This window comes from Vulpes vulpes, chromosome 13 (genome assembly GCF_048418805.1).
Source record: "Vulpes vulpes isolate BD-2025 chromosome 13, VulVul3, whole genome shotgun sequence".
Taxonomy (NCBI): Eukaryota; Metazoa; Chordata; class Mammalia; order Carnivora; family Canidae; genus Vulpes; species Vulpes vulpes.
Window position 1 is genome coordinate 9,697,914 of NC_132792.1, and position 26,779 is coordinate 9,724,692.

The window sequence follows — 26,779 nt, forward strand, 5'->3', positions numbered from 1 at the left end:
CCCACCTCTATTTCCCCTCCATTCTGCAAATATTGAAGCTGTTCCCTTACATAACACCTTTTATCCCAGACTTCCTGTGCTCTGTGCACTCCGCAATTACGCTTTGGTATGCGTGAATTAATTAAAATCCTCTCTCAGGTTCAGAGGGGCTGTCCTGAAATATGGATATTCATAGCTCTACCTCCTTCCGGGGTGGTCCCCTTGGCCAGCAGTGGGGGAACACCTCCACCCCAACCCCCCCCCCCCCGCCTCCATGCACCCAGCGGCATGGGTCTGTCTGTCTGTCGCACCTGGGAGCACACTTTGATTTCATGTTTAGAGGAGTTAATGACTTGTAAATTGCTCTCGACTGTAGAGCTAGAAATAGAACGCACGACGGATCCCTGAACACTTGCACAGATCCGAGGATAGAGACACCGGCCCCAAGGTGGATCACGAAGGCCCCGCTTTGCTGGCTGCCTTCCTTCCCATGCCCGGACGGCCACTCGGTGCTATGAGAACATCCTAAGCAGGATGCCGGCCCCCAGGTGAAATCACCTTGGCCTGAGACCATGTCTTCTCTCCAATCCCTCTGGATGACGCGTGTCACCTTTTCTCCTGCCCCCATCCAGGTAATTCTCTGATGTGACGGCTGAGACATGAGATCTTCAGCCTCCAGGCTCTCCAGTTTTTCGTCGAGAGATTCACTATGGAATCGGTGAGTGGCCTCGGCCCATCCTGTCTGGAGAGCCCAGCCTGGGAAATGCGGAGGGGTTCTTGGGGGGGGGGCAGTGGGATGCGGGGGGGGGGGGCGGTGCGGGGGGAGGTAATTCAGAATTTGATCAAACTGCTTGTTGCAACCTGACAAAGACACCGTGGGTGTGCGTTAGTGGCAAACACATGTGTAGGGCGGTAGACTTTTCAAAGTGCTTCCCATCACCTCGCCTGTGTCCTTCGTGCGGGAGGCAAGGTGGCAGGGTGGTGGTGCCAGAATGAAGCCAGGAGTAGCAGCAAGGAGGACACCGTCCACAGTAGGTGCTATTTTAGCTGAGCGATGCTTAGAAACATGACTTCATTCAATCCACGCAACAATCCCACTGGGGAGGAATTACTACACTCATTTTACAGATGGAGAACATGCCCAGCTGAATCTGAAGTCCGTTTTTCCCGATTCCAGGAAAATCTGCCCCATTTTGCTCCTGGGTGGCCTGGTGTAGGGGCATGTGATAGAGTCCACAGAGTCTGGCCTCAGTGGGTGGCGGTTTGTATTAGAGGAGGACAGAAAAATTACACTGGCCAAGAAGAGGCAGAGAAAAATCATAGAGTCTTGAGAATCTTAAACTTGCCAGGGTAACTTGACCTAGGGTCAGTCTGCTGTGGTCTGCGTTCCCCAGAAATCAGCTTCGTGTGGTGGAAAGAGCATGGGTGCTGGAGGGACAAGTAAAATTTTGGCTTTGCCACCAACTTGCTGTGTGACCTCAGGCAAGTCACTGACCTTCTCTGTCTCTTCCTTTTTTTTTTTTTTTCTTTTACCTCTGAAAGGGAAATCACAATATTTATGTTTTATATTTTTTGTGAGCGGGCTAGAAAAAAATAGTCAATGAAGTGTCTTTTGAAAAGTAGGCACGTATAGAGCGTTGTAATTATTTCAAGTTTTAGGATGGAAATCGTTTTTAAGTATAATTAGACAAGCAAAAGTGTCCTGAGTGGATGAGAGAGGCTAGAGGCAGGGAGGCCAACCTGAGAGGCTTTAACATGACCCCCACATGAACTGACAAGGAACTGTTACTACCTTTCAGGGTAACTGATGCTTCGTTTGCTTATTTTCCTAGTTTGTCTGCTAGAGGAATAGCTGAAGTTATGTTGTATTTTGTTTTTTTTTTTTAAATCAAGAGTCCAACACAAAAGTGGTAGTTCCGCAGGTGTCTTTTCAGGTAACATTAATTATACTTGCAAAACCCAGTGCATTATTTACAATCAGGTTTTGCTATGAATGATGTAAAATCTAAGTGAACATTGGCTTAAAGGAGATAGAGGTCTATTTCCCTCTTACCTGAAAGTTCAGGCACAAGTCGTACAGGGCTGCCACAGCAGTCTATGGGAGACCCAGGCACTTGCTCTTGTTTCTCTACCTTGTGGGCCTCCAATCCCAAGTCACCTCACGGTCCACTCTAGCTGCCGCCGCTCCAGCCATCACATTTACCAGCAGGAAGAAAGCAAGAAAAGAAGAAAGGCAGGCTCTTTCCCTATAAGGATGCTTCTGGGTATCGTATCTGCTGCTTCTACGTCTATTGGCCGGAATTTAGTCTTGGCACAGCTGCAGGAAGGCTGGGAAATGTGGTCTTTAATCTATGAGACCATGTGCTTACCAAAATGGAGAGTTGTTCTTCTAGACAAAGAAGAGAGCAGATGCTAGAGGACAAACTTAGTTTTGCCAAGCAAAAAGTTCTTGAAAGATCGCTTGGAAGAGGAGGGGCCCTGTGGCCAGACTGCTGGTGTTTGACACCCCGGTCCATGGTTCCAATAGTTACATGACCTCGGGAAAGCTACTTAACCGTGGTGTGCTTCAGTAAAATCGTATTTTGTGCATCCTTAGGAGGGTTGCCTTGAGCATTCGATGAGTTAAGGTGGAGCCCTTGGAACAGCGCATGGAACATAAGTGCTGTCTAGCTGTTAGCGGCCACTGCCTCTACCGCTTCTACTATTAACACCACTATCTCTGTTACCACCATGACTGTTTCTACTACCTGTCCTGACTACCTCGCCGGCTACTTCCACTTCCGTTCCTGCTGCTGGTACTGTTGCTCCTAGTACTTCTGTGACTACGACTGTTACTACTGTACATACCACTGGTGCGTGGCAGACACTGTACACACATTTTAAACATGTTATCCTCACAGTGGGGTAAGTATCCTTTTCCCGATGTGAAGATAAGAGTCAGCGAGGGTAGGAAACGTGTCAGGCGTCCTGCAGCTGGCGGGGTAGTGGCTTCCCGTCGGGTGGGTAGGACAGTGACGGGAAAGTGGGGCACGGGGCCCCTGCTGGGGTTCTGCAAATGTTCTGTCCCCCGATCTGGGTGCTGGTGACCCAGGTATAAAAACTCCTTGAATGGCACACCTGTGACACCGATAAAGTATTTATACTGTATCTCAATAAAAACGTATCATGGAGCAGGTAGGCGGTAGATAGGAGTGAAACCCACACCTGCCTGATTTCAAAAAGCCTGTACTTTCTTAACTGTAACATAAGACCCACCACCTTTGCTTCTTTTTATTTGTTTGTTGGCTCTTTTGTATAACAGGTGGATCAACTGCTTATGATTTAGGTGCCAGGACCCAGGTCAGGGTGCGTGGGGTACAAAGGTGCAAGCAGCAGGCACAACTAGCTCCTCATGGGGCTCTCTGCTCAGGGGAAAAGAAAAGTGGTAAATCCCATACAGAATGACAGCCACAGGGTTAGGCTGAGTGGGGGACCCTCTGGGGCCACAGGAGGGACATGTCAACTCCCCCCACCCCCCCATGCAGATCTGTGTCTGCTAACATAACATAGGTCTCCATCTCAACAGACGCCTCGGGGAGGGAGAGGAGCTCCAGCATCCGTGGGTAAGCCGGGCACATGAGGGCTACATCCGAAAGCAGGAAGCATTTCCCTCTGTTCTCCGCTCACCGGCCCTGAGAAGGGGTCAGCTTTTCTTTTTTCTTGTTTGTCTGGGCAAGTTGTCGCTCTACGCTTGGTGTCACCTGGAGCACAGAGGAGTTAGAGTTTGGAGCTCAGTAGGGGAACCCTGCAGAGACTTTTACGTGTATTGAGACCTAAATTTGGGGACCTCCTGCTTGGTTTGTTTGGTTATTAACGTGTGTGTGTGTGTGTGTGTGTGTGTGTGTGTGTGTGTGTGAACGAATGACTAAAATCACACCTCACCACTGTGCACGTGCCACCCCTGGGAAGGCTCATGTCCAGGGGAATAAAGAACAATGTGTTTCCTTTTTTTCATCCCAAATATCACCAGGACAGCAACTGGAAGTGGGATTGGATTCTGAGCCAGCAGTAGAAATCAGTTTGGCCTTATTTCCAGGGTTTTTCTCCATATGTAGATACTAACCAGTGGAAACTCTAGACCCTCCTAAGCCAAGGCCCAGAGAAACGTCTGTGACCCCCCTTCACCCCCGCCCTCCTTTGCTTTTCCAAAGGGTCATGGCAGACGCCCTGTTATTATCATGTCGCCAGCTGTCAGCCCAAATCGAATTTCCCTGAGCCCAGCTGATGCCCCTTTTTGGCCACAGGGCAGGGGTCAGGAATGAAGGCTGCACATGGACGGGAAATGTGTCCCTCGGGCTGAACACAGAAGCGCTGACCTCTCAACTCTGAGCTGAATTTCTAACATTGTTGGAAGGGTTGGGAAGCATTATGATTTCTAAATGTAAAAGAAAAACACATTTTGGAAAAACAACATTCAAGTTCACTGTGAAAGCCCTGTCAGCATCATGGAGGCTGCTTGAAAGTCACTGGTGACTTCGTGGCATTGGCCATTCCTTGGTTAGACGCATAAAGGGAGGAAGGTGTCACCCGGACGAGGACTGGGAAATTGTGTTTTTGATCGTGATGCTTGCCCTCCTTCCCTTCACTTTTTTTCCTCCCCTCCTTCAAAATTTATTGAGCAGCTACTATGTGCCAAGCCCTAGGCTGAGTCCCGGGCTCATAGATGAATAGGACCCGCTGCAAAGCCTTCCGGAGCTTATTGAGCACCTAAGTTGCTCTTGTCTCTTAGTAGAAATAAAAGACACAGTTCCTTCTCCTACTGAGTGTATACTTTATTAATTTTTTCACTTGCTCACTCAGCAAACACATTCTGAGCACCTACTATGTGCCAGGGACTGCTCCAGTAGCTGGGATGCCAAGATGAACAAGATATAGCTTCTGTCTTGCTGGAGCTGAAAGAGTGGACCATGCTGTGTTCCTCTCTATGGGTGCTGTAACAAAGTACTCCAGCCCTGGTGATTAAAACAATAGAAGTTTCTTGTCTCACGGTTCTGGAGGCTGGAAGTCTGAGATCGAGGTGTGGCAGGGCTCCGCTGTCACTGAAACCCACAAGGGAGCACCTTCCCTTGCCTCTTCTCAGCTCCTGGTATGTGCTGGCAAGGCTCGGGGGTCCTTTGGCTTGGGTAGCCACAGCCTCTGGTCTCTGCTTTGGTTGTCACGTAACCTGCTCTGTGGGTCTCTCTTCTCTCTTATGAGGACACCAGTCATATTGGAATAAGGGCCTGCCCTACTCCATTGTGATGTCATCTTAATTTATATTTTAATTATATCTGCAAAGACCCAAATAAACTTACGTGCCTGGGCACCTGACTCCAGGATGTTAACACTGGGTGAAGGAGGTACATGGTTCAGCTTATGACAAACATATATCACGATGCAAAGCACGTATGAGGGGACCTGGAGAAAGTGTCATTATCTTCCCCTTCTTCATTTCCTCTCTGCATCTAGAAGGTGCGCACCCAGAGGTCAGCAAGTCTGTGTTGCTCTGAGCAAGTGATTCTGGAATATGTGCCAGGGAAATGAAGCAGACCTTTTCATGGTGCACTTACGGGGAGGTGTTCTTGTGTGGTCCCAGGTGACAGGCAGGGCCCTTTCCTGCCATTCTCATATGTTTTTGTTTCATGGGGTGGCTGATGAAGCAATCATGGGGACATGATTCCTTGGCTTTCAGGTGGTGGTGAGAACTGTGAGTTCCTATCCTGGCTCTGCTCTTGCTGGTTTTGTGAGCCTGGCTACATTTCTTCACCTTTCTCTGCCTCAGGCATCCCATCTATACCTCACCCTAGTGATCTTGTGAGGACCAGATGGGATCAAATCTATATGTAAAATGTTGACGAGAGCACCTGGCCCATCGTAGATATTTGGTGCTCGCTGGTGGGGGCTGTGCCAAGGCATATAGCACCTTCCTGAGAGTGGGCTTGCCCCCTCACTCAGCACATTCCCCTCAAAGGAGACTTTTGTTCAGTATTTCATGCCATTCACCATCAGAACATTTCCCCGTAATCTCTCCTAAGGAAAGGCTTTTTGGAAATACGGAAAATACCGCCCTTGCACAAAGGTGTGCATTTAAAATGGTAAACAGCTGCAAACAAGATAAAAACCTGTCCTATAATGAGAAATGAACTAACAAATTAGGACAAAATGATTAAAAAAAAATTAGAGTAAAACACTGAAAACGATTGTAGCCATTAGAATTATGATCACTTTTCTAGAGTTAGGAGAATGCTTGTAATCTAAATGTCATGTTAAAAAAAAAACTTTAATTTTTAGGCAATGACTTAATTCCTCTGTGCTTTGGTTTCCTCATCTGTGGAGACAATTCACAGTACCTTCTTTAGACATGGATGGAGAATTCAGTGGGTTCATACGTAGAAAGCACATGATGAGCACCCTGACCCTGTTAGGTGCCTGCCAGCTGTTAATTGTTGTTTTTATTTACCGTCTGGTTTAAATCATGTGCAAAATATCCATAATAAAATACTAAGAATCAGGGACGCCTGGGTGGCTCAGCGGTTGAGCATCTGCCTTTGGCTCAGGGTGTGATCCCGGAGTCCCAGGATTGAATCCCACATGGGGCTTCCTGCATGGAGCCTGCTTCTCCCTCTGCCTATGTCTCTGCCTCTCTCTCTTTCTCTGTGTCTCTCATGAATAAATAAATAAAATTTAAAAAATAAAAATAAAAAATAAAATAAAATACTAAGAATCAGTAACACAGATGAAACACACACAGTTTCCCTTCTAGATACTTATGCAAAGGTTATCTGTCAATCACTCAACAAATGTGGAGCAACATCTAGATCAAGCACTCTTAGCCCACAGAACAGTAGGTCTCGGTCTCCGAGTGTGCTCGGAATCCCTTCTAAGGGCTTTTTAAAAGAATACAGATGCTTGGAGATGCTGACTTAAGAAATGTGTGGTAGGTCCCAGGCATCTGTAGTCTTAAAAAATAGTTCCACAAGTGATTTTGATTCTTAGGATTGAGATAAAGCACAGTTCCCTCCCTCAAGAAGTTTGCAAACCAGATGAGAAGATGGAAACAGGAGGCGCATTAAAAGATAAAGCATAATATAAGGCTAATATAGGTTCTGCAGAATGGGGCTCCCAGCTCTGGCCCCTCTGCAGAAACCTGTAAAAATAAAGACCCCCAAGATGTATGGATCAGACTTCACTCTCCCAGGGTGAAGTCTTTGCAGAAAGTTCTGATGGTCAGCTAGGTGCAGAGAGCTATTGTTGAGGCCTCTGAATGGTAGAACAATTCTAGAGAACCCAGAGGGATCCTTTCATCCTGGGATTGTCACAAAAGCACCCCTGAGGAGGTGTGATTCCAGGTCAGGCTTTTGACAAAGCCTCCCTCTGTGTTTCACCTTTGCATCTCCCTCCCCCTGCTGCCAGCACTCACCTGTGGTGCAGTGCATAGACTGTGAACAGCTTTCTTCTAAAGCCTTTTTCTCTAAGCGCGTGAGGCTGATGTGTTTCCTCTGGTTGGTATTGGTGAGTGCTTTTATTTTATTTTATTTTATTTTATTTTATTTTATTTTATTTTATTTTAAAGGTTTATTATTTATTTATTCATGTGAGACACAGACAGGGAGAGACATAGGCAGAGGGAGAAGCAGGCTCCCCACAGTGAGCCCGATGCAGGACTTGATCCCAGGACCCCAGGATCACTCCCTGAGCCGAAGACAGATGCTCAACCACTGAGCCATCCAGGCGTCCCGGTAAATGCTTTTAAATACATACATACATATGTATATTATTTATATACACACACATACATATACATAAATAATTTATTTAAAATATTTTTAGTTGTGCTGAAATGCACATAACATAAAATTTACCATCTTTTTTTAAAAAATAAATTTATTTTTTATTGGTGTTCAGTTTACCAACATACAGAATAACACCCAGTGCTCATCCCGTCAAGTGCCCCCCTCAGTGCCCATCACCCATTCACCCCCACCCCCCGCCCCCCTCCCCTTCCACCACCCCTAGAAAATTTACCATCTTAATAATTTTTAAATGGTATTAAATATATTCATGTTGGGCTGCCTGCGTGGCTCAGTCGGTTGGGTGTTTGCCTTCAGCTCAGGTCATGGTCCCAAGGTCTCTACTCAGCGGGGAGTCTGCTTCTCCCTCTCCCTCTACCCCTTTCCCTGCTTGTGCTTTCTTGCTCTCTCTCTCTCTCAAATAAATAAAATCTTTAAAAATATATTCATGTTGTTGGGCAGCCATCACCACTGTCCATCTCCAGAACTCTTTTCATTTTGCACAACTGAAACTCTGCCCCCGTTAAATGACAATTTCCCATATGCCCTTTCCCCTGAGCCCTGGCAGCTATTATTCTGTTTGCATGAATTGGACTCCTCTAGGTACCCCCTAAAAGGGGAATCATATGGTATTGGGTCTTTTTGTGCCTCACTTATCATAGCATAGTGTCTTCAAGATTCATCCACGTTGTAGTATATGTCAGACTCCCTTTTTAAGGTTGGCTCATATTCCATTGTTATGGAGGTACCACGGTTTATCGATTCCCTCATCGATGGGCACTTAGGTTGCTCCGATCTTTTGACTATTATGAATCATGCTTCTGTGAACGTGGGTATATGGGTCTCTCTTCAAGACTCTGCTTTCAAATCTTTTGGGTATATATACCCAGAAGTTTAGATTTGCTGGATCTTATGGTAACTTTAGGTTTCTTTTTCTTTCTTTCTTTCTTTTTTTTTTTTTTTTGAGGAACTGCCATACCATTTTCCACGACTACAGCACTTTACATTCCCACTCATAGTGCACAAGGATTCCTTTTTCTCCACATCTTTGCCAACACTTGTCATTTTCTGGGTTTGTAATACTAGCCATCATAATGGACGTGCTGCTGGTGAATGCTTTTAGCAAGGACAAATCATCGTCAGCTTCATATTTCATTTATGTTACGTGGACCAATTAAGGAATTCCCAAGCATTTATTTACGTTCTAGGCACTAAGTATACAGACCTAAATAATACATGCGTGATTCTTGCCTTCCAGGCTCTCGAAGTGTGTCGGGGGAAATAGGTGTAAGGCAGCAAATTTCTGTCCAATATGGGAGGTATAATAATGTATCTGTAGGTAGCATATGATGCCTTAATACAGTTAAAAGTGGTAGGAAATGATGACTGAATTTAGTGCCTTGCTGTAACACGCATGAGATACATTATTCAAGCAGACTTAGAGGTCTAGGTGTTTGGATTGTGCAGCAGAACTTTCTGTAATGATGGATGTTCTGTGTCTGCGGTGTCCATTTAGCAACATGTGGCTGCTGAGCACTTAAAATGTGCTTAGTGCAGGATGCCTGGGTGGCTCAGTGGTTTGGCACCTGCCTTTGGCCCAGGGCGTGATCCCGGAGTCCCAGGACCAAGTCCTGCATGGGGCTCCCTGCATGGAGCCTGCTTCTCCCTCTGCCTGTGTCTCTGCCCCTCTCTCCGTATGTCTCTCATGAATAAATAAAATCTTTAAAAAAGAATGTGCTTAGTGCCACCAGGAGAGGGAATTTTTAAAGTTTACTTAATCTTAATGAATTTACATTTAAATTGAAATTAGCCAAAAAAAAAAAAAAAGAAAAAGAAAAGAAAAGAAATTAGCCATAAGTGGCTAATGGCTCGTGTGTCAGACCGGACAGTTAGAGATTCTTACGTGGTTCTCAGACTTGAGTATGCACGTGAGTTACCTGGGGAGCTGCTTAAAGCGCAAATTCCCTCTAGTGTTTCTGATTGCTTAAGTTGGTAGTGAGGCCAAGACTTCTGTCATTTAACAACCACAACAAGTGATTCTGATGCAGGTGCAGTTTGAGAAATGCCAAGTCTTGAGTTTTCAAACTTTTGAATCTTCCGAATATTTTCTTCATGTGAAAACTTAAGAGAGGGCTCACCGTATACACCACATGGGAGCAGAGGAGGGGTGAGAGCTGGAGCTCCAGCACGTGCAGGACCACGCTTCACCCTCCCCGGAGGAAGCTTCTTGTAGCACAGTTCAGACCATCTCGTCTAGCACGGCCTCATCACATCATTAATCTGAAACCCTGGGAAATGCTGAGTAAGATGTGGTTTTCTAATAACCATGTGCATTTCAGAACCAATTTAAAACCAATAGTTCCTGCTGGAAACGGCAGTTGAAGCAGAAACACAATGTCTTAGTTTCAGCTACTGGAACAGAAGTACCACACAGACCGAGGGGCTTCGGCAACAGACATTTATTTCTCATACTTATGGAGGCTGGCAAGTCTAAGATCAAGGTTGCTGGCAGATTCCAAGCCCGGTGGGAGCCCATTCCCTGGTTCCTAGATGGTTGTCTTTCCATGGCGTCCTCACGTGGTGGTAGGGGCAAGGGCGCCGTCTGGGGTCTCTGATAAGGGCGCTAATCCTATTTATGAGGGCTCCACCCTATGACCTAACCTCCCAAAGATCCCACCAGCTAATTCCATTGCATTGGGGGCTAGGAACTCAGCATATAAATCTTTTTTGGAGGTGGTGGTGGTGGTGTAGACATTCAGCCCATAGCACATAATGAACACATTATGGGCCGTGTTCTTCCTTGTACTAAACGTCAACCACCCATCTTGGCATCACAGGAGGAGTTGCAGAGCAGTGATTAAGAGCACCGAGCCGGCCCTGGATGTGAATGCCAAGTCCACCCTCAGGAACTTACTGGGCGGTCCTAGGCAACTTCCCCCATCTGCAAACGGGTCACAATATCTGCCACATGAGATAATACAGTTGACCCTTGAGCAATGCAGGGGTCAGGGGCGCTGACTTCTCATGCTGTCAAAAATCTGCACGTAACTTCAGATTCCTCCCAAAACGTAACTACCCCTGACCTGCTGTTCACCAGAAAAAAGCCTTACTGATCACAGAAACAGTTGATGAGCACATAGATTTCGTACATCCTATGTAGTGCGTACTGTATTCTTACAATAAAGTAAGCTAGAGGGAAGAAAATATTAGTAAGGAAATCATAAGGAAGAGGGAATATATTCACAGTGCTTGTACCGTATGTCTCAGAAAAAACCCACATAGTTCAAACCCGGATCGTTCAAGGATCAACTGTGCGTGCAAAGCCCAGCACTTGGTACTTAGCGTTCATTCTTTTTTTTTTTTTTTTTTTAAGATTTTATTTATTCATGAGAGACACAGAGAGGCAGGCAGAGACATAGGCAGAGGGAGAAGCAGGCTCCATGCAGGGAGGCTGATGTGGGACTCGATCCCAGGACCCCGGGATCACGCCCTGAGCCAAAAGCAGACACCCCACCACTGAGCCACCCAGGGGCCCTTAGCGTTCATTCTTACAGCAACGGCAGCAAGAAAATCCTAACACTGAGCCAGGTGATCTGTTCTCTTAAGCACTTGCTGCTTATTAACTCATAGTGTGATTGCCATTGTGAAGACAAGGTGATGCTCAGGGAGGTCCGGGACGTTGGTGAAGGCCGTGTGGCTGCAGAACGGCGGAAGTGCCGAGCAGGTGCAGGGAGTCTGGCCCCAGAGCCGGGACTTTCTGCTTCCACGGCACTCCGCCACTATGTCATCCCTTGGCCCAAAGGAAAGCCTTTTAAAAAGATGAGGCCCTGCCTCAGATCTTAAAGCTTCAGAATTATTCTCCAAGTCGGCTGAGCTTCCAGGAGGCATTTGCCCCAGCTGGCCACCCCACCCCGCCTCGAAAACTCTGTTTTCTTTGGGCTTCCATGGCACCAAGCCCACTTGGATTTCTTCCTGGGACTCTGCCCTCTCTTTCAGTCTCTCAGTAGGGCTCCCTGGCTCCAACCAACCTCGCAGTGTTTTTGGAGACCCCCCCCCCCCCCCCCCCCCGCGTATGCTGACTAATTCTGTTCCTCCAGACTCTATCTCCTGCTGACCCTGGCCTCTGAGTTCCAGACTTGATGATCCCAAATGCCTGATTATATCTCCATTTGGAAGTCTAGCTGGCACCTCAAGATTGATATGTCCAACATGGATTATTTCCACTGCTCCTGCACGAGATCATGCTTTGCCCCTGCTTAACACCCATCAGTGGCCCCCATGCCCCTGTCCATTTTACTTAAAATGAAATCCAGATTCCTTACAAAGGCCCCATTTTCTCAACAGGTGTCTGTTCTCACCCTCAGCCAGCGCTGGCTGGTCTCAGGACTCTGCCTCGTGCTGTTTCTCTGCCTCCAGAGCCCATCTCCCCACATCCCCTGTCCCCCAACCTCCCTGCTTCTTATAAGAGTGACAAGTTGTTGTCCTATAGTCTCAGCCTAAATGCTGTTTCTTGAGACTCTTGGGGAGCTTAGTCGGTTAAATATTTGCCTTCATCTCAGGTCATGGTCTCAGGGTCCTGGGGTCGAGTCCCATGTCCGGCTCCCTGCTCTAAGGGGAACCTGCTTCTCCCTCTCTGCCCCTGCTTCATGCTCTTTTTCTTTCTCATTCTCTCTCAAATAAAACCTTTTTTTTTTTTTTTAAATAAATAACTATTTCTCAGACACATCTTTCCTCACCACCACATTCTCTCTGGCTGCACCCTGTATGTTTTCTTCCTAGCACTGTAACAATCTGGAATTATTGGTTTACTTGGGTATGTCTGCCCCCTTCCCTGCCAAGACCACCAGCTCCCAGCAGACAATACTGATGGCTGCTTGGCACAGAGCCTGGCACATAGTAGACGTTCAATAAATACATAGTAAATCTTCAGTAAATACAGATGGTTGTTGGGGTGCCTGGGTGGCTCAGTTGGTTGAGCATCCGACTCTTGATTTCAGCTCAGGTCATGATCTCAAGGTTGTGAGATCAAGCCCCTCAGCGGGCTCCACGCTGTACATAGAGCCTACTTAAGATTCTCTCTCTCCCCCTGCCCTACCCTCCTCCTCTAAGAAAAAAAAAAAAAAAACCAAAAAATAAAACATTGTTGTTGAAATCAAATCTGTGGCTCCCAAGTCGATCATCAACATGCAGTGCCAATTCTAGGTTCGTTACTTGAAGAACCCTTTCACAGCCGAGGTGTATACAAGTGATTGCAAATTGAATGAGACCTGGGCTTTTTTATGGACCTTGGACTCTATTTTCATATTACTCTTTGCTGGGTCATCCGTAATGTTAGACCTTACAAAGATAATCTTAGGGAGAGCAACAGCCATAGATACCCAACTGATTTGGTTTTGGATTAAAATGAAAGCTATGAGCTGATGCATTTTACAGAATTTTCTCTGCTTAAAGAAAAAAAAAAAGAATGAGATGTGGAACGCATTGTGTGGGTTACTGGAGTGCCAGAAAGGGGTTTTCTGCAAATATTTGGGGTTTGGTACTCATAAACAGCACAGGTTTTCCTGAAAACTGATAAGCGTGGCAAGAACACCATAGCTTGCAAAGCGGAAACGCTCCTGCCAAGCTGAAGTGTGGAGTGAGTGTTTTTGGCTTGGCAGCAGAACTGCAGGTGGAGGCTTGCAAATAAGTGCAGACAGGTTAGGAACACAGCTGGCTGCAGTGACCGCAACCTCTGCCCTGGTCTTCATCACTGCGCCCTTTTCATCAGCTGCAAGATGATTGACGCTTAGATGCCCAAGCCACAAACCGTGGCCCAGGGGAGTCCACTTCTAGCAGCTTCTCCGGAGTGAAGTCTAGTTGTCAGAAGTTTCCAAATGGTGAGTTTGGTCAGAGAAGAGATTGGGGATGGATTTTCTCTGCAAGCTGTGACCTGTGGTTATGTGTCTTTGGTGTGCCGGGCTCTGGACTCAGACCTGTGGCAGGTGTGATGACCGATGGCCGCTCCATCCTCTCCAGGCCCGAGGATGGGGTGTGGGCAGGCTGTGCATGAGGGAATATGTGCCACGTGTGTACTGGTACCAACTTGGTTTTGGATGATGAGATCCCAACTCAGACCGGCTTACACAATAAAGGGATTTATTTGCTCACATGAGAGAGGAGGGGTTAAGGGCTAAAATCTGGTGCCAGGAATGGTTGGCTTCAAAGATTTGGATCCCCCTGCATCACCACTGAATCTCTCCCTGCCTCCCTCATGTCTCAGTGGCCCATTCCCTGTGCTGGCTTCCTTCTCGAGTTCTGCACGTTGTGGGTTCCGGGAGCTGTCCTATGATTGCTGGTCTGACAACCCCAGTAGATAGAGCTTTTCCTCTTGAAGTCCCAGCAGAATCTCTGAATCCACTCCCGTTGGTCCAACTTGGGTCACGTGTCCCAGTTACCTTGGACATCTAGGGTGATTGGACAGGTCCCCGTCACCTGGCCATCCAGAGCTGGGGGAGGTCAGCTCCATGGGAACCGGGAAGGGGTGGCTTCCCCAGGGGAAACTTGGAGTACAGTCACCTGAAGAAGCGGTGCTGGATACCAGGGAGGCAAACATCACAAGTGCCCACATCACTAACCGATGTGGAGATGGAGATGGAGAGAGCCAGCAAGTTCTCGTCAGCTTCCTTAGAGGGTGCCTAAGAGTCTGTGTTCTGCTTTGGCTCCTTTAAATGAAGCTCAAGCATAGCAGCATCTGGAAGCACTCCAGGCCATTAGTTGTAGTGTGGTGAGCATCAGCCCCATGTTCCCCATCCTCTACTCTTAGCTCCTTTGTTCAGCTCATCCCATTTGGACCTTGAGGCAAATCTCCTCTGAAATGTGGGTCTGGGGTCTCTGCCCCTGGTGCCTGGCACAGCAGCCCCCAGATCTTGTGCCCGTTGCATGAGAACATTCTCCACCTGGCAGGCAGGGGTCTGATGGGTTGAGAGTTGGATCCAAGGGTCAGGAGATGGGCAGAAGCAGAAGCAGGTTTGGGGGCAGTGAAGGCTTCCTGGGCAGGGGCTGTGACGCTCCGGAAGCCCCTGCCTGTGGCTTCCTTATCCTCAGATAAGTCTCAACCTTCGTCTACCCCTGTCCCCCTCCCTGGCGTGGCCTGTCGCCGCTTCACCACATCTCTGTGCTCACCCCTCCTTGTCTGCTCTCCAACCAGACTCAGCTTCTGTTTGGCTCCCTAAGGACCTCTATTCTCTCCGTTCCTGGGGCCTTCCAGATGCTGCCCTTGGCGAGGACACTCCCAATGCTCCCCTCCTCTCTTCCTCCTTTTCCTAGTTAACTCCTGCTCATCCAAGTCCCAGCTCAAAGGGCTCTTCCCTGGGGAATCCTTCCCTGACACCAGCTCCCAACTTGGCTAGCTTCATCACAGTGCACCTCCATGGAACCCCATGTGTTCTGTGTGCGTGTGTGTGACCGTCTTGCTTTCAGTCTTTCTCACTAGATTATAACTGCCACGAGGGTGAGGACCATTGCAGTTTTACCTACCACTGTCCATAGCTTCTAGAACAGTGCCTAGTAAATGAATGACCAGGCTCTGGGGAGCCAGTGAGGGATGTGATATGTGAGAGGATGACTTGCCCAAGTGCCCCAGAAGATAACAGGCTCCACCCTCTCAGAAGCCCACTTTCTTCTGACTCCCAATGTCCTGCTTTGCCCCCTCTGCCTTGCAGTGGGGCTCTCTGAGCAGCAGGAGACGGAGGGTGACAATTATAACACAGAATGAAGGCTTATCTGCAGACTAGGTCATAAATTACAATAGCAATGTGAACAACTTTGATGTTGCCCTGAGGAGTTGTGATTCCCCTTCTTTCTAGCACGTCTGATGCGTGTGTGTTTATTTTAATCTGAGAAGACCTTCCCTGCCGGTAACTTGAGGTCATTTCATTTCACCTCAGAATGTCCCATCTGGTTTGAGCCTTTGATTGCTGTTGGATTGCCGTGATCTTATTTGGGGGATAAAGCAACTGATGGAACCTGGAGAGAACACATGTAATCCTAAAGGACTCTGGCTCCCCCTTTGCAGGGGTTCAAATGAAAGTTCAGATGAATTCAAGCAGTACATGAAGGGCGGTCTTCACCAGGAGCTGTAGGAAGGGCAGGCGGCCAGTTCTGGAGGGGAGTCGGGAGACCTGGGTGCTCCTGTGGTCCCCAGACTGATGGGGAGATCTGGGTAAGTCTTCCCACCTCTCTGGGAGACATAGTGTTCTGTATCAGTTGAGCATCTGTCGGTGGCAAGCCGTGAACAGAAAGAAAAGCCCACTGCTAGGGCTGGTTTCAGGCATTGCTGGATCCAGGGATACTCCTGGGGTTGAACTTGCTCCCTTCATCCTACTGGACTATATATGCAGACATTAAGAGACTCTCCTGTCTAGCAGGGGAGTCCTTGCTGTGTGGCCTTGGACGAGCCACTAACTCCTCTGAGCCTCAGTTTCCTCCTGCAGTGAGGATTAAATGAGCCAGTGCATGAAAGCAGCTGGCACAGTGCCTGGCACATCATTGGTCCTCTTGGCTTTGCCCTCCTCTCTGCTGGCTTCATTCACAGGCAGGCTTTCTTCTTGCTGGACCCTAGTGATTTGAGGCTCACAGTCTCCTGGCTTCTTGTTTACTGTAAAGCAAGTTTCACTTTCCCGAAAGGCAGTCAGTGATATGGATAATAGGTCTCAGGCTCACTGACATCAGGCCCATGCTACCAGCCAACAAGGGCTCCTCCTGGTGGCAGGAGCTCAGGGAGGGTTGGAGAAGCCAGCATCCCACCTGCCAGATTGGGCAAGGATGGAGTGAGCACCAGATTGAGAATGGGATGCTATTTCCAGGAAGACTGAATGAAGAGGCCTTGCAAACCCGTGTGTTTTTGTTTTGTTTTAAGATTTATTTATTTGAGAGAGAGAGAAAGAACGTGCATGCAAGCAGGGGGAGGGGCAGAGGGAGAGGAAGAGAAAGAGAATTCTCAAGCAGACTTCCTGGGATGATGCAGGGCTTGATCCCAGGATCCTGAGATCATGACTTGAGCTAAAGTCAAGAGGCAGATGCTCAACCGACAGAGCCACGCAGGCACCCTGCAAAGCTTGTTTAGTAAAGGGGGGACACCAGTAGAGAAGGTGAGAGTTGAGGTGTGCTGCCTCTTCTGTGCCTCTGTGACTTTGCATGTGCTGTTCCCTCCGCTGGGGCTGCCTTGCCCGCCCTGCACACTCCCATTCAGCCCCCAAGCCCCTGCTCTTCTGAAGCCACCACCACTGCCCACCCCTGGCCCCTTTCCCTTGTCATTGCTTTTCCATTTTGGAACAAGCTCTGTGGGGTGGCAGCACTGAGTCCTGGGAAGACAAGAGAGGACAAATCACAGTGCCCATGTCGGAATTACTGTGGTCCTTCCTCTCTGCTGTGTCTCCTCTATTTGAGAGTCATTTGTTTGTTTATTCCACAAATATTTATTTTTATTTTTTTAAGATTTTATTTGCTTATTTATTTGCTTATTTATTTATTTATTTATTTATTTTTAGATTTTATTTATTCATGAGAGACACACAGAGAGAGGCAGAGACATAGGCAGAGGGAGAAGCAGGCTCCCTGCGGGGAACCTGATGCGGGACTTGATCCAAGGACCCCAGGGTCATGACCTGAGCCGAAGGCAGATGCTCAACTACTGAGCCACCCAGGTGCCCCAATCCCAGAGATATTTAAATTAAGTACTCTCTATTTTTCCAGATACTGTTCTAGTTACCAGGGATTCCACAGATAGCGTAGAGACCATAAAATCAGTAAATAATATTAACGAAGGAGTTAATTTCTGAGGGTGTATAATCTAAGAAAGTAAACTGGTGTGGGGAGCAGGGTGGGAGCAGGGGCCCCATGGACTGTGGCATGAGGGATGGCAAGAAGCCAACAGGAGGAGGTTGGGGTGCTGGAAATCCAAGGGAGGGGACGGCATGTGAAAGAGTCTACAGGGGCATGTTCCAGGAGTGACAACTGGAAGTGGGGCCGTGGTGTGGGAGGAGAGGATGAAGGTGGGGACGGTCAGGTCGGGGAGATGGGCAGGGGCTGGGTCAGGTAGGGCCTTGAGACCACGTAAGGGGCTTGGAGTTTAGTCTAAGTGCCTTGGGAAAGCATCGCTGCCGTTCCTTGTCCGGCCCTGGGTCCGGGATCCTCACTGGTGCCAAACACTGTGCGGTCAGTACGGCAGCTGCCGGCTGCGTGTGGCTCCAGAGCCCTGGAGGTGTCCTGCAAGGATAAAACAGGCCAGCTTTCAAAGACTTTGAATGAGAAATAAAGGATGTCAACTGTGTCACTGATAGTTTTTCTATTGATGACATATTAAAATAATATTTTGAATATGTTGGGTTGAATAATGGTTTTTTAAATGAATTTCACCTCTTTTTTTTTAAAGATTTTATTCATTTATTTGAGAAAGAGAGAGAGCACACACATGAGCAGTGGGGAGGCAGAGGGAGAAGCAGGCTCCCCACAGAGCACGGAGCCCAGTGTGGGGCTCGATCCCAGAACCTGGGGATCAAGACCTGAACCGGAGGCAGATGCTTAACTGACTGAGCCACCCAGGCACCCCTCTTTTGACTCCTAATATGATGATTGAAAAGCTAAAGTTATATGCGCGGCCTGTGTTGCATTGTATTTCTGTTGAACAGCAGTGCCCTCGAAGCACCTGCAGCCATGGCTTGTACCGCCTGTTATCATTGCCTCTTGCCTTGTCTGCTTCCCTCCACGAGGACTCAGCGCACCTGGTCGGCGGTGGTTTTCCCGGTGTGGAGTCCTCAGGAGCAGCATCGGTGCTCCACCTGGATCTCCTTGGCACAGGCTGGTCCCGATGTGCTGAGCGCCCTGGGCTGTGCCTCTCGAGGTTCCCTTTACATGCAGCAGGTGCTAGGAGTCAGCTCTCCCGGGGCAGCCCTCAGCTGGTGGACAAATGCTCCATCGACTTCCCTTGGCTGCAGGTACACAGCTCTGAAGTGTGCTCTGTAACCTTTCCCAGAGGTCCCCAGAGGCTGGGAGCCTGTTGCCCTTGGTGATAACCTGCTCTTTAAGGCACCGCATTGGCTTCCTTCCCTCCTCCGTCTTATCTCCTCACTCGTCAACCTGGGATCATTCCCTTAAATCTTTGTCTCAGGCTCTGATTGTGGGGGAATCCAAGAGATGAGGGATGCCCAACACCTAGGTGCTCAAGAGAAGGAGAAGGATCATCTCTCCAGCACATCACTGGTTACGGCCATAGCGGGTGGGGTGTGGGTGGCAGGGGGATGGGCTTCTGGGCCAGTCTTCCCCCACCACTGGACCTCTGAGCCAGAGGCCAAGGAGCAAGGCCACTTGCCAGGCCTGGGGCGTGGTGTCATACTGCTTCCCGGTGCCTCCAGTTGCCACACCCAGAGGGACAGTTGAGTCAGCAGCTGAGTCAATGAGGATGGAGCTGCCCAGAGAGCACTGTCCTCCTTTGCCAGTCTGGCAGTGGGACCTGGGACTGGCTCACATCCGGACAGCGGAGAGGGGTGTCCAGCACATGCCACGAAGTACAGTGTGTATGAGAATGACTTCTTTTTTTTCTACCACTCCTGACCTCAGGCAACTTTCCAATTCTCCGACTCCGACTGCGTGTCCAACAACTCAATTCAATTCTGACACCATGTGCCTGGATTTAGCACAGACCCCACAGATGAAGGGCTCGGTCCCACTAGACTGCTCCCACTCCAAGTCGCAGGGCTGCTTCTGACTAAAAGGTTGTAAATTTGGAGTTTCCATGACCCCCTCCTCGAGTTCTAGAATTTGCTAGAATGGCTCACTGAACTTAACTAGTTCCAGTTTATGATAAAGGATACAATGTAGGGACAGCCAAATGGAAAAGGTGTGCCTAGGGCAAGGTATTGGGGTTGGGGGTACACAGAGCTTCCATCCCTTCGGAGGGCTCCCTGCTCCCCTGGTACATTGATGGGTTCACCAGTCCAGAACCTCCCTGATCCCCATTGTGTTAGGGTTTTAGTGGAGGTTTCATTATATGGGGACGATTGATTAGATCGTTGGCCATTGGGGGTTGAACGGTCTCCAACCCCTCATCCCTGCCTGGAGATCTTCCTGATGACCATCCTATTAAGCTATGAGCTATTTAGCCCCCTACCCGTGAGTTATCTCTGCAGCTTACCAGAGACACTGTTAGTGCTCTGCGGATTCCAGGGGTGTCAGGAACTCTGTGCCAGAAACTAGGGACCAGGACCAAACGTATTTTCATTATGCCACTGTGGGCCATCGTATGAATGAGATCAGGTGAGGAAATGTGTGGAGACCCGTGGCTGGCAAGTTGCCCGGATGGTGGCGTGGTATCTGTTAGTGTGCGTTTAGGAAGGAGGGAGGGAGCCAGGAAGGTGACAGGTCTTGCTGTATAGAACCACTGGTGTGCATCTCTGCTTCATCAAGCATGCAAAGCACTGACCGTGTGCTCCTGTTGTGGCCTGGTCCGGGGCCAGCATTGTACCCTGGTGGAACCTTCTCGCCATCAAACCCACCAGCTTCGGCCCAGGGTGTGATCCTGGAGTCCTCGGATCAAGTCCCACGTTGGGCTCCCTGCATGGAGCCTGCTTTTCCCTCTGCCTGTGTCTCTGCCTCTCTCTGTCTCTCTCATGAATACATAAATAAAATCTTTAACAAAAAAGAAAAAAAAAAAGACCAGCTCCTTAGCCTGACATCCAAGGCTTTCCCTGGTAGCCCTGCCTACCCCTCTGGCCTCAGCTATTAAACTGCCCACAGTCATCCTTTGCTCCCATAGCCACTGAGCTGTTTGCACTACCCCCCATCTGCTGTGCTCATCAGGCCTTCACATGCTTGTTTCCTCTACTGGACCACCCTTGTCAACCATCCTCCCAGCTATCTCCTCCTCCAAGAGGCAGCTCAGCAACACCTCCTCCAGGCAGTCCCTCCTGATTCTCTCTTTACCATTGCCCTGTCATTTTTCTGTGTCCCCTGTACCTATTTCTCCTAGCACGTCAGCCATTCAACAAGCTACATATTGGGCACTTAACTAAATTGAAAGGACTGCACGGTTAATTCTAAGAATCGCTGCTTGGTATCAGTCAGCACTTATGAAGTGCCAGATGCAGTACTAAGCACCCTACTTATATCATCTCATAAGTGCCCTATGAAGTAGGCCCTAGTGTTGACCCCATTTCTCAGAAGTAGAAGTGAGGATTAATGAGGCTAACAGAGATAGTAAGTGGTGGGGCCAAGATGTGCAACCCCAGCAATCAGACCCCGGTGCTTTTGTTCTCCACTGGGAAACAATATTTTTTATTGTTCTGCCTTTTACAGCAATTGTCTGTTTACTCTGCCTCCCTGGATCAGTCCGGGTCCCAGCAGGAAGCAGATGGCACACTCAAAAATAGGATAATTTGAGCAGAGTTTAATAAAGGACTCATTTGAAAAGTGTGGGCGGGGGGGTAGGGAAATCGCAAGGGATGGTGGGGCACTCCAGGCTCCTATGAAGGCTGAGGGACAGGCTGCCTCTGGGAAGCCAGAGCCAGAGTCTGTGTGCAGAGGACCCCCAGCCGGCATCCGAGAGGGTGGGAGCCCAGAGAGGAGGGAAACACCTGCCTCCCAGCGTGTTCTTCCCCCTGTTGCCTTCCAGACATTCTCATTGGCAGAACCCAACTGGAGGCCAGAGGACTAAGGAGCCCTGTGATGTGTTCAGAGCAAATCAGGCCCTTGGAGGCCAGAGGAGGACAGGGAAGGGTAGCGAGTGGCCCTGGCGGACCTCTGGCACGCTCTCTCATTGACTGTAGGCTCCTCGAGGGCTGGCTTGGCCTTGATCCTACGTATGCCCGTGGCACCTTGCACAGAAGCCAGCAGGCTAGGCGCTTGGCGTGTGTAAATAATGAGCAACTGGTCTGTCGTAAAAAAGGCTGCTTCTGAAACTTCTGCTTCTCGATCCTGTGGACTCAGGATTCTAAGTGTGTGGGTATATGTCCTTGTTATTTCTGAGTGTGTGTGTGTGTATGTGTCTGTGTTACTTCTATATATATATATGTGTGTGTGTGTGTGTGTGTGTGTGTGTATTACTTCTGGGTGTATATGTGCACTTACCTGTGTTATTTCTGGGTGTGTGTGCATGCCTCTGTCTGTCCATGTTACTTATGAGAGTATGTATGTGTGTGTCTGTGTCCATGTTGTTTCTGAGTATGCCTGTCTTCTTTTTTTTTTTTTTGACGATTTATTTGTTTTTAGAGAGAGTGAGAGCACAGGTGCATGTGGGGGGGAGGGGCAGAGAGAGAGAGACTCTCCAGCCAACTCCATGCTAAGCATAGAGCCTGACGTGGGGCTCGATCTCAAAGAGCCTTGAGATCATGACCTGAGCCAAAACCAAGAGTCAGGCGCTTAACCAGCTGAGCCACCCAGGCGCCCCTATCCGTTTTATTTCTGAGTGTGTGTGGGGGGGGATGTTTGTCTGTGTTATCTCTGAGGTTGGTGGTGGGAATGAGAATGGCAAAGTCTTCCCAACTCTGAGACATCTGATTCTTTTCAGTGGCTTTCAGGAAACTCTTCACATCCCTTTACCCCATTTGAACTTGGATATGAAAGTGGAAAATAAGACTTTTTCAAAATATAAGAAGGTAGTGAATGCTGTGCTGACCTCACACAGGCTGCACGCAGCCACAGTCATGGAGATAATTGGGCCTGGGCGTTCAGCCTTTGCCTGGATTCCTGAGGTGAGGGCAGGAAGAGCGGGCCCAGTGCTTCCTGGTCGGGAGGCCCTCCGCCCCATGCTTCTGGATTGAATCATTGAAGAAGAGCACCCAACCAGAGAGAGGGAGAGAAGAACAACCCGAGTTACCATAGGAGGTATATCTCAGAACCCAGATTGCTGGGTGCTAGGACCCAAAAGGGAAACTGTAAATCCAACTTGACTATTCTTTTTTTTTTTTTTTCCAATTTGTGTGTGGTGTGAATGTGTTTGTGTCTCTGAAGAGGAAAGAGGAAGGAGTACATGATCCCCTCTCTCTAAGGACATCAGATCAAGAAGAAATTTCTGTCTTCCCATTTGTTTCTCAGACACATCTGCAGGGGTAAAGCTGTTGACACATGATGCTGAAAACCAGGACTGGCTTTGGAGTCCCACAGACCTGCTTGTTAGGACAGGGGCCAAGTATTAAACTTCTCTGTGTCTCAACTTCCTCATCTGTAAAACCGGGATCATCTGATATCACGGGGTTGTGTAAGAATTAAAGGAGATATAACAGAGGCAAAGCTCTGAGTAATGGTGGGTTGGCAATAATGGGTCTTCCCATCCTTCTCCCTCTGTTTTTTTTTTTTTTTTTTTCTGGTAGGGCTCTACCTAGCCCACTCTTTCTGTTACATTTTGCAAAATCCTCTCCAGTGAAACCAGAGGGAGGAGACCTCATTTCTTTGTCTTTTGTGAGTATATTACTTGTCTTCCCTCTCCTACCCCCAGCCATAACCAGAGCCCACTGGGGCCTCTCTTCCCAGTTTCTCCAGTGCCCTGGCCATGGGCCAGCCTATGGCAGCCACCCGCATGTTAACCGGGGAGGGTGCATTATAGCCTGAGGACCATAGCATCGAAGGGCTTAGAACCCTGAGGCTAACCACTAGTCAATAACCATAAACCACCCTTGACATTGGTCTAGGTCCTTTGTACCTATTGATCTCCAAGTACCTACCAGGGAAGGTCCCTAGCTGAGACCACCAAAATGGAGCCCTTAGGAAACAAAACGGGCAGTAAAAATGCAAGCAGAGGAAGTAAGGCAACCAGTCTTAGGTTCAGTGGGGATCGATGCTGCTTAGGGACAGACCCTAAGGGAGCCTCACATGATTCTTTGTAGGAGAAGCCTCTTTTACATTTTGCCTTGAACATGTAATCCCAGATGCCTAGCAGATGGGGGCTCTGTGAACAGTTATGGCTCTATCCTTAAGGGGTAAATCGCTGTGGCTCTGTTCTCCTTTTTGTATGAAAAGAAGCCAAGATGCCTCTGGTTTCTGCTGTTTTCCGGGGTTAGGGGATTGGGTACCTCCCATGGAAGCCAGACACCATGGCCCGATGAGGATGAGGACTCAAACTCAGGTCAGCTCGACTTTAACATCTGCTATGCTTCCCCAGTAAGAACCAGGCAATGAGCACAGATCAATGAATTGAGTGTGTATTAATGTTGAAACTTCTTCAAAGAAAAAGAAAGCACATCTGGCCATGCAAGTACTTGTTGAGAGAGTTTTTCAGTGATGTTCTTTATCTGCAAATTAACTTAATAAAATCACCCCATCATTAAAATTAAAAAAAAAAAAAAAGAACCAGGCAATGATGAAGCCGATTCGTTGAGTCGGGTAAAACCTGCCATTTATTCAAGTCAGCAGATATATAGGGTTGTTAAAAAGCTATTATGCTAAAATAACATAGCCACAGTGGACCAGAAGCTTGACCCGAACTCCGTGCCTTTTTTGCATTCTGAAGAGCAGACTTAGTTACGTGGCACCATGATTCCCAAACTTTGCAGTGTCCGGGGTGGTAATAGGAGGATCTGGGGTTTAAGCACCAAGGACGCAAACTACTGCCCGGACCAAATCCATCCCAGATCCATGGCACATCCATGTCTCTTCTGACTAGTGGTTTCTAACCGTAGTGTGGTTGAAAGAGAAGTGATCCTGGAGTCACAACTGGATTCCAGTGCAGAGGCAAATGCTTAGTAGCTACCTGGTGGTAGGTAGGTAGTGAGTAGGTTTTGAAACCTCCGTACAGTTACGCTGTCTTTTACAAGGTTGTGCTTAAGGATGAAATGAGAAATATTTGAAAGCACCAGGTCCCTTGCCTGGTACATTATAAGTATAAACATATCCATTTCCTTCCTACATAAACTATTCAGCACCTTCCTGCTCAAGTGGGTTGATGTTAGTCCTGCTATGAATATCCATGTGTTGGAATCCACCTTGGCAAAGATCTGAAAGACCAAGGGACAGAGGTGCCATAGGCTTCCTGAGCACGGGACCATTTTCTGGCCAGAGACGTGGTCCCTTTTAGCATCAGAGAATGTGAAAACCAGCCTGAGCCAGATCTCTGTGTGTGTGTGTGTGTGTGTGTGTGCGTGTGCGCGTGCAGGCAAGTGAGTATGTGTTTACGTATGTATTTATATTCCATCATATTCCTCAGAGAACAGGTCAAATTATATTATAAAATATATGAACCAGTGGAAAGATAAATGCATAAAATGCATACATTTCAGGACCTTAGGTAGGCTGGACTGTGAAGACTGGGAGTGGAAGCATAGCTGTGTATGTACTATAGGATCTTAGAGATTTGTTACCTTGAAACTACACATTTCTTCCTGAGGTTTTATCCATGTACTATTATATGTGCCATACTTCTTTTTATCTTTAGGATTTTTACATTAATTTTTTTAAAGGCTTTATTTATTTGGGAGAGAGAGAACAGAGAGAGAAAGTGAACATGAGCAGGGGTGAGGGGCAGTGGGAGAGGGAGAAGCAGACTCCTCACTGAGCAGGGAGCCCGACATAAATTCCATCCCAGGACTCCGGGATCATGACCTGAGCCAAAGGCAGATGCTTAACCAACTGAGCCACCCAGGAGCCCCTAAGATTTTTTTATTTCTGATTATCTCTACACCAAACGTGGGGCTCAAACTCATGACCTCATGATTGATTGTTGCATGCTCTTTTGAGTGAGCTAGCCAGGTGCCTCATATATGCCATACTTCTAGGAACATTATCATATGTGTCTTTTCATGAACATATATATGTATGCATTTCTATTAGTATTTACCTAGGAATGAAATTGCTGGCTCATCTTCTTCTTTGATTTTGATTGACATCATCAGAGCAAATAATAGTAATACTTTTGTAGAAACCGACAAAGATTCACACACAAAGTAAAATGGCAGTTCTTTGGATTGAATGGACATTTGTGAGATATAGGCATGGTATTCTCACATATATTAGTTTATTCAGTATTCACAACAATCTCTGAAGTTGTTGTCGTTGGCCCCATTGTAGAGATGAGGAAAGTCGAATCTTTTCCCCAGTACCAGACAGCTTGTAAATGGTAGGGTCAGGATTTGATTCCAGGTCTTTTGACTCTTTTCTTTTTCTTTTTTTTAAGATTTTATTTATTTATTCATGAGAAACACAGAGAAAGAGGCAGAGACATAGGCAGAGGGAAGCAGCCTTCCCGCGGCAAACCCGGTATGGGACTTGATCCCAGGACCCTAGGATCATGACCTGACCTGAAGGCAGATGCTCAACCATTGAGGCACCCAGGCACCTCTTTGGATTCTTAATCTATGCTCACTTTAGCTGCGGCTACTTTCTTTGACAAATTTGCATTTTCTGTAAAGCCTTTGAGCACCAAATACTTTCTATTTTATGTTATTTTTGATGGTCTGATTGAAAGCCCTTCTATTTTTTTTAAAGATTTTATTTATTTATTTCACACACATACACACACACACACACACACACACACACACAGAGATAGAACAGAATCAAGGTAATCAGTAGAGGGAGAAGGAGAAGCAAATGTCCACTGAGCAGGGAGCCCAATGTGGGGCCGAATCCCAGGACCCTGGGATCACAACTTGAGCCAAAGGCAGATGCTTACCCAACTCAGCCACCCAGGCGCCCCTTGAAAGCTCTGCTAAAAGTCCTGCATCTGGCATGGTGCCTAGAATATAGCATCATGTCTTAAAACTCCTCTTGATGACAAAAGTTCATCATTTGGAATGTCACCTTTTCTTGAGGCTGGCATCAGTTGAGCAGAATGGTTTGTCCTCATTAGCAGACACAGGGTGTAGAGTTTATTTTTAGTGGGGGTGTTAGCAGATTTTTACAGTTTTTGGGTATTTTTTCCCCTTCTTTGTTGCCCCTTCTCGCTATTCCCAGCATAACTGCTCTGCTCAGTTTGCCGAAGGCCTAAAAGCCAGCTCACCAAACTTGCTAGAGTTGTGTCTATAGTAAGA

The 26,779-nt window shown here is 47.8% G+C and overlaps 1 protein-coding gene across 2 annotated transcripts in view; it reads left to right on the forward strand.

Annotated features, from left to right (window-relative positions):
* The window catches only part of ASAP1 (ArfGAP with SH3 domain, ankyrin repeat and PH domain 1), a 357,684-nt gene that overhangs the window by 37,330 nt on the left and 293,575 nt on the right, over nucleotides 1-26,779 (forward strand). For both annotated transcript variants that reach the window (XM_072733909.1, XM_072733908.1), the window contains exon 2: nucleotides 612-697. In XM_072733909.1, coding sequence (XP_072590010.1) covers nucleotides 639-697 — 59 coding nt within the window. In that variant the 5' untranslated portion in view covers nucleotides 612-638. The remainder of the gene's footprint in view (nucleotides 1-611; nucleotides 698-26,779) is intronic.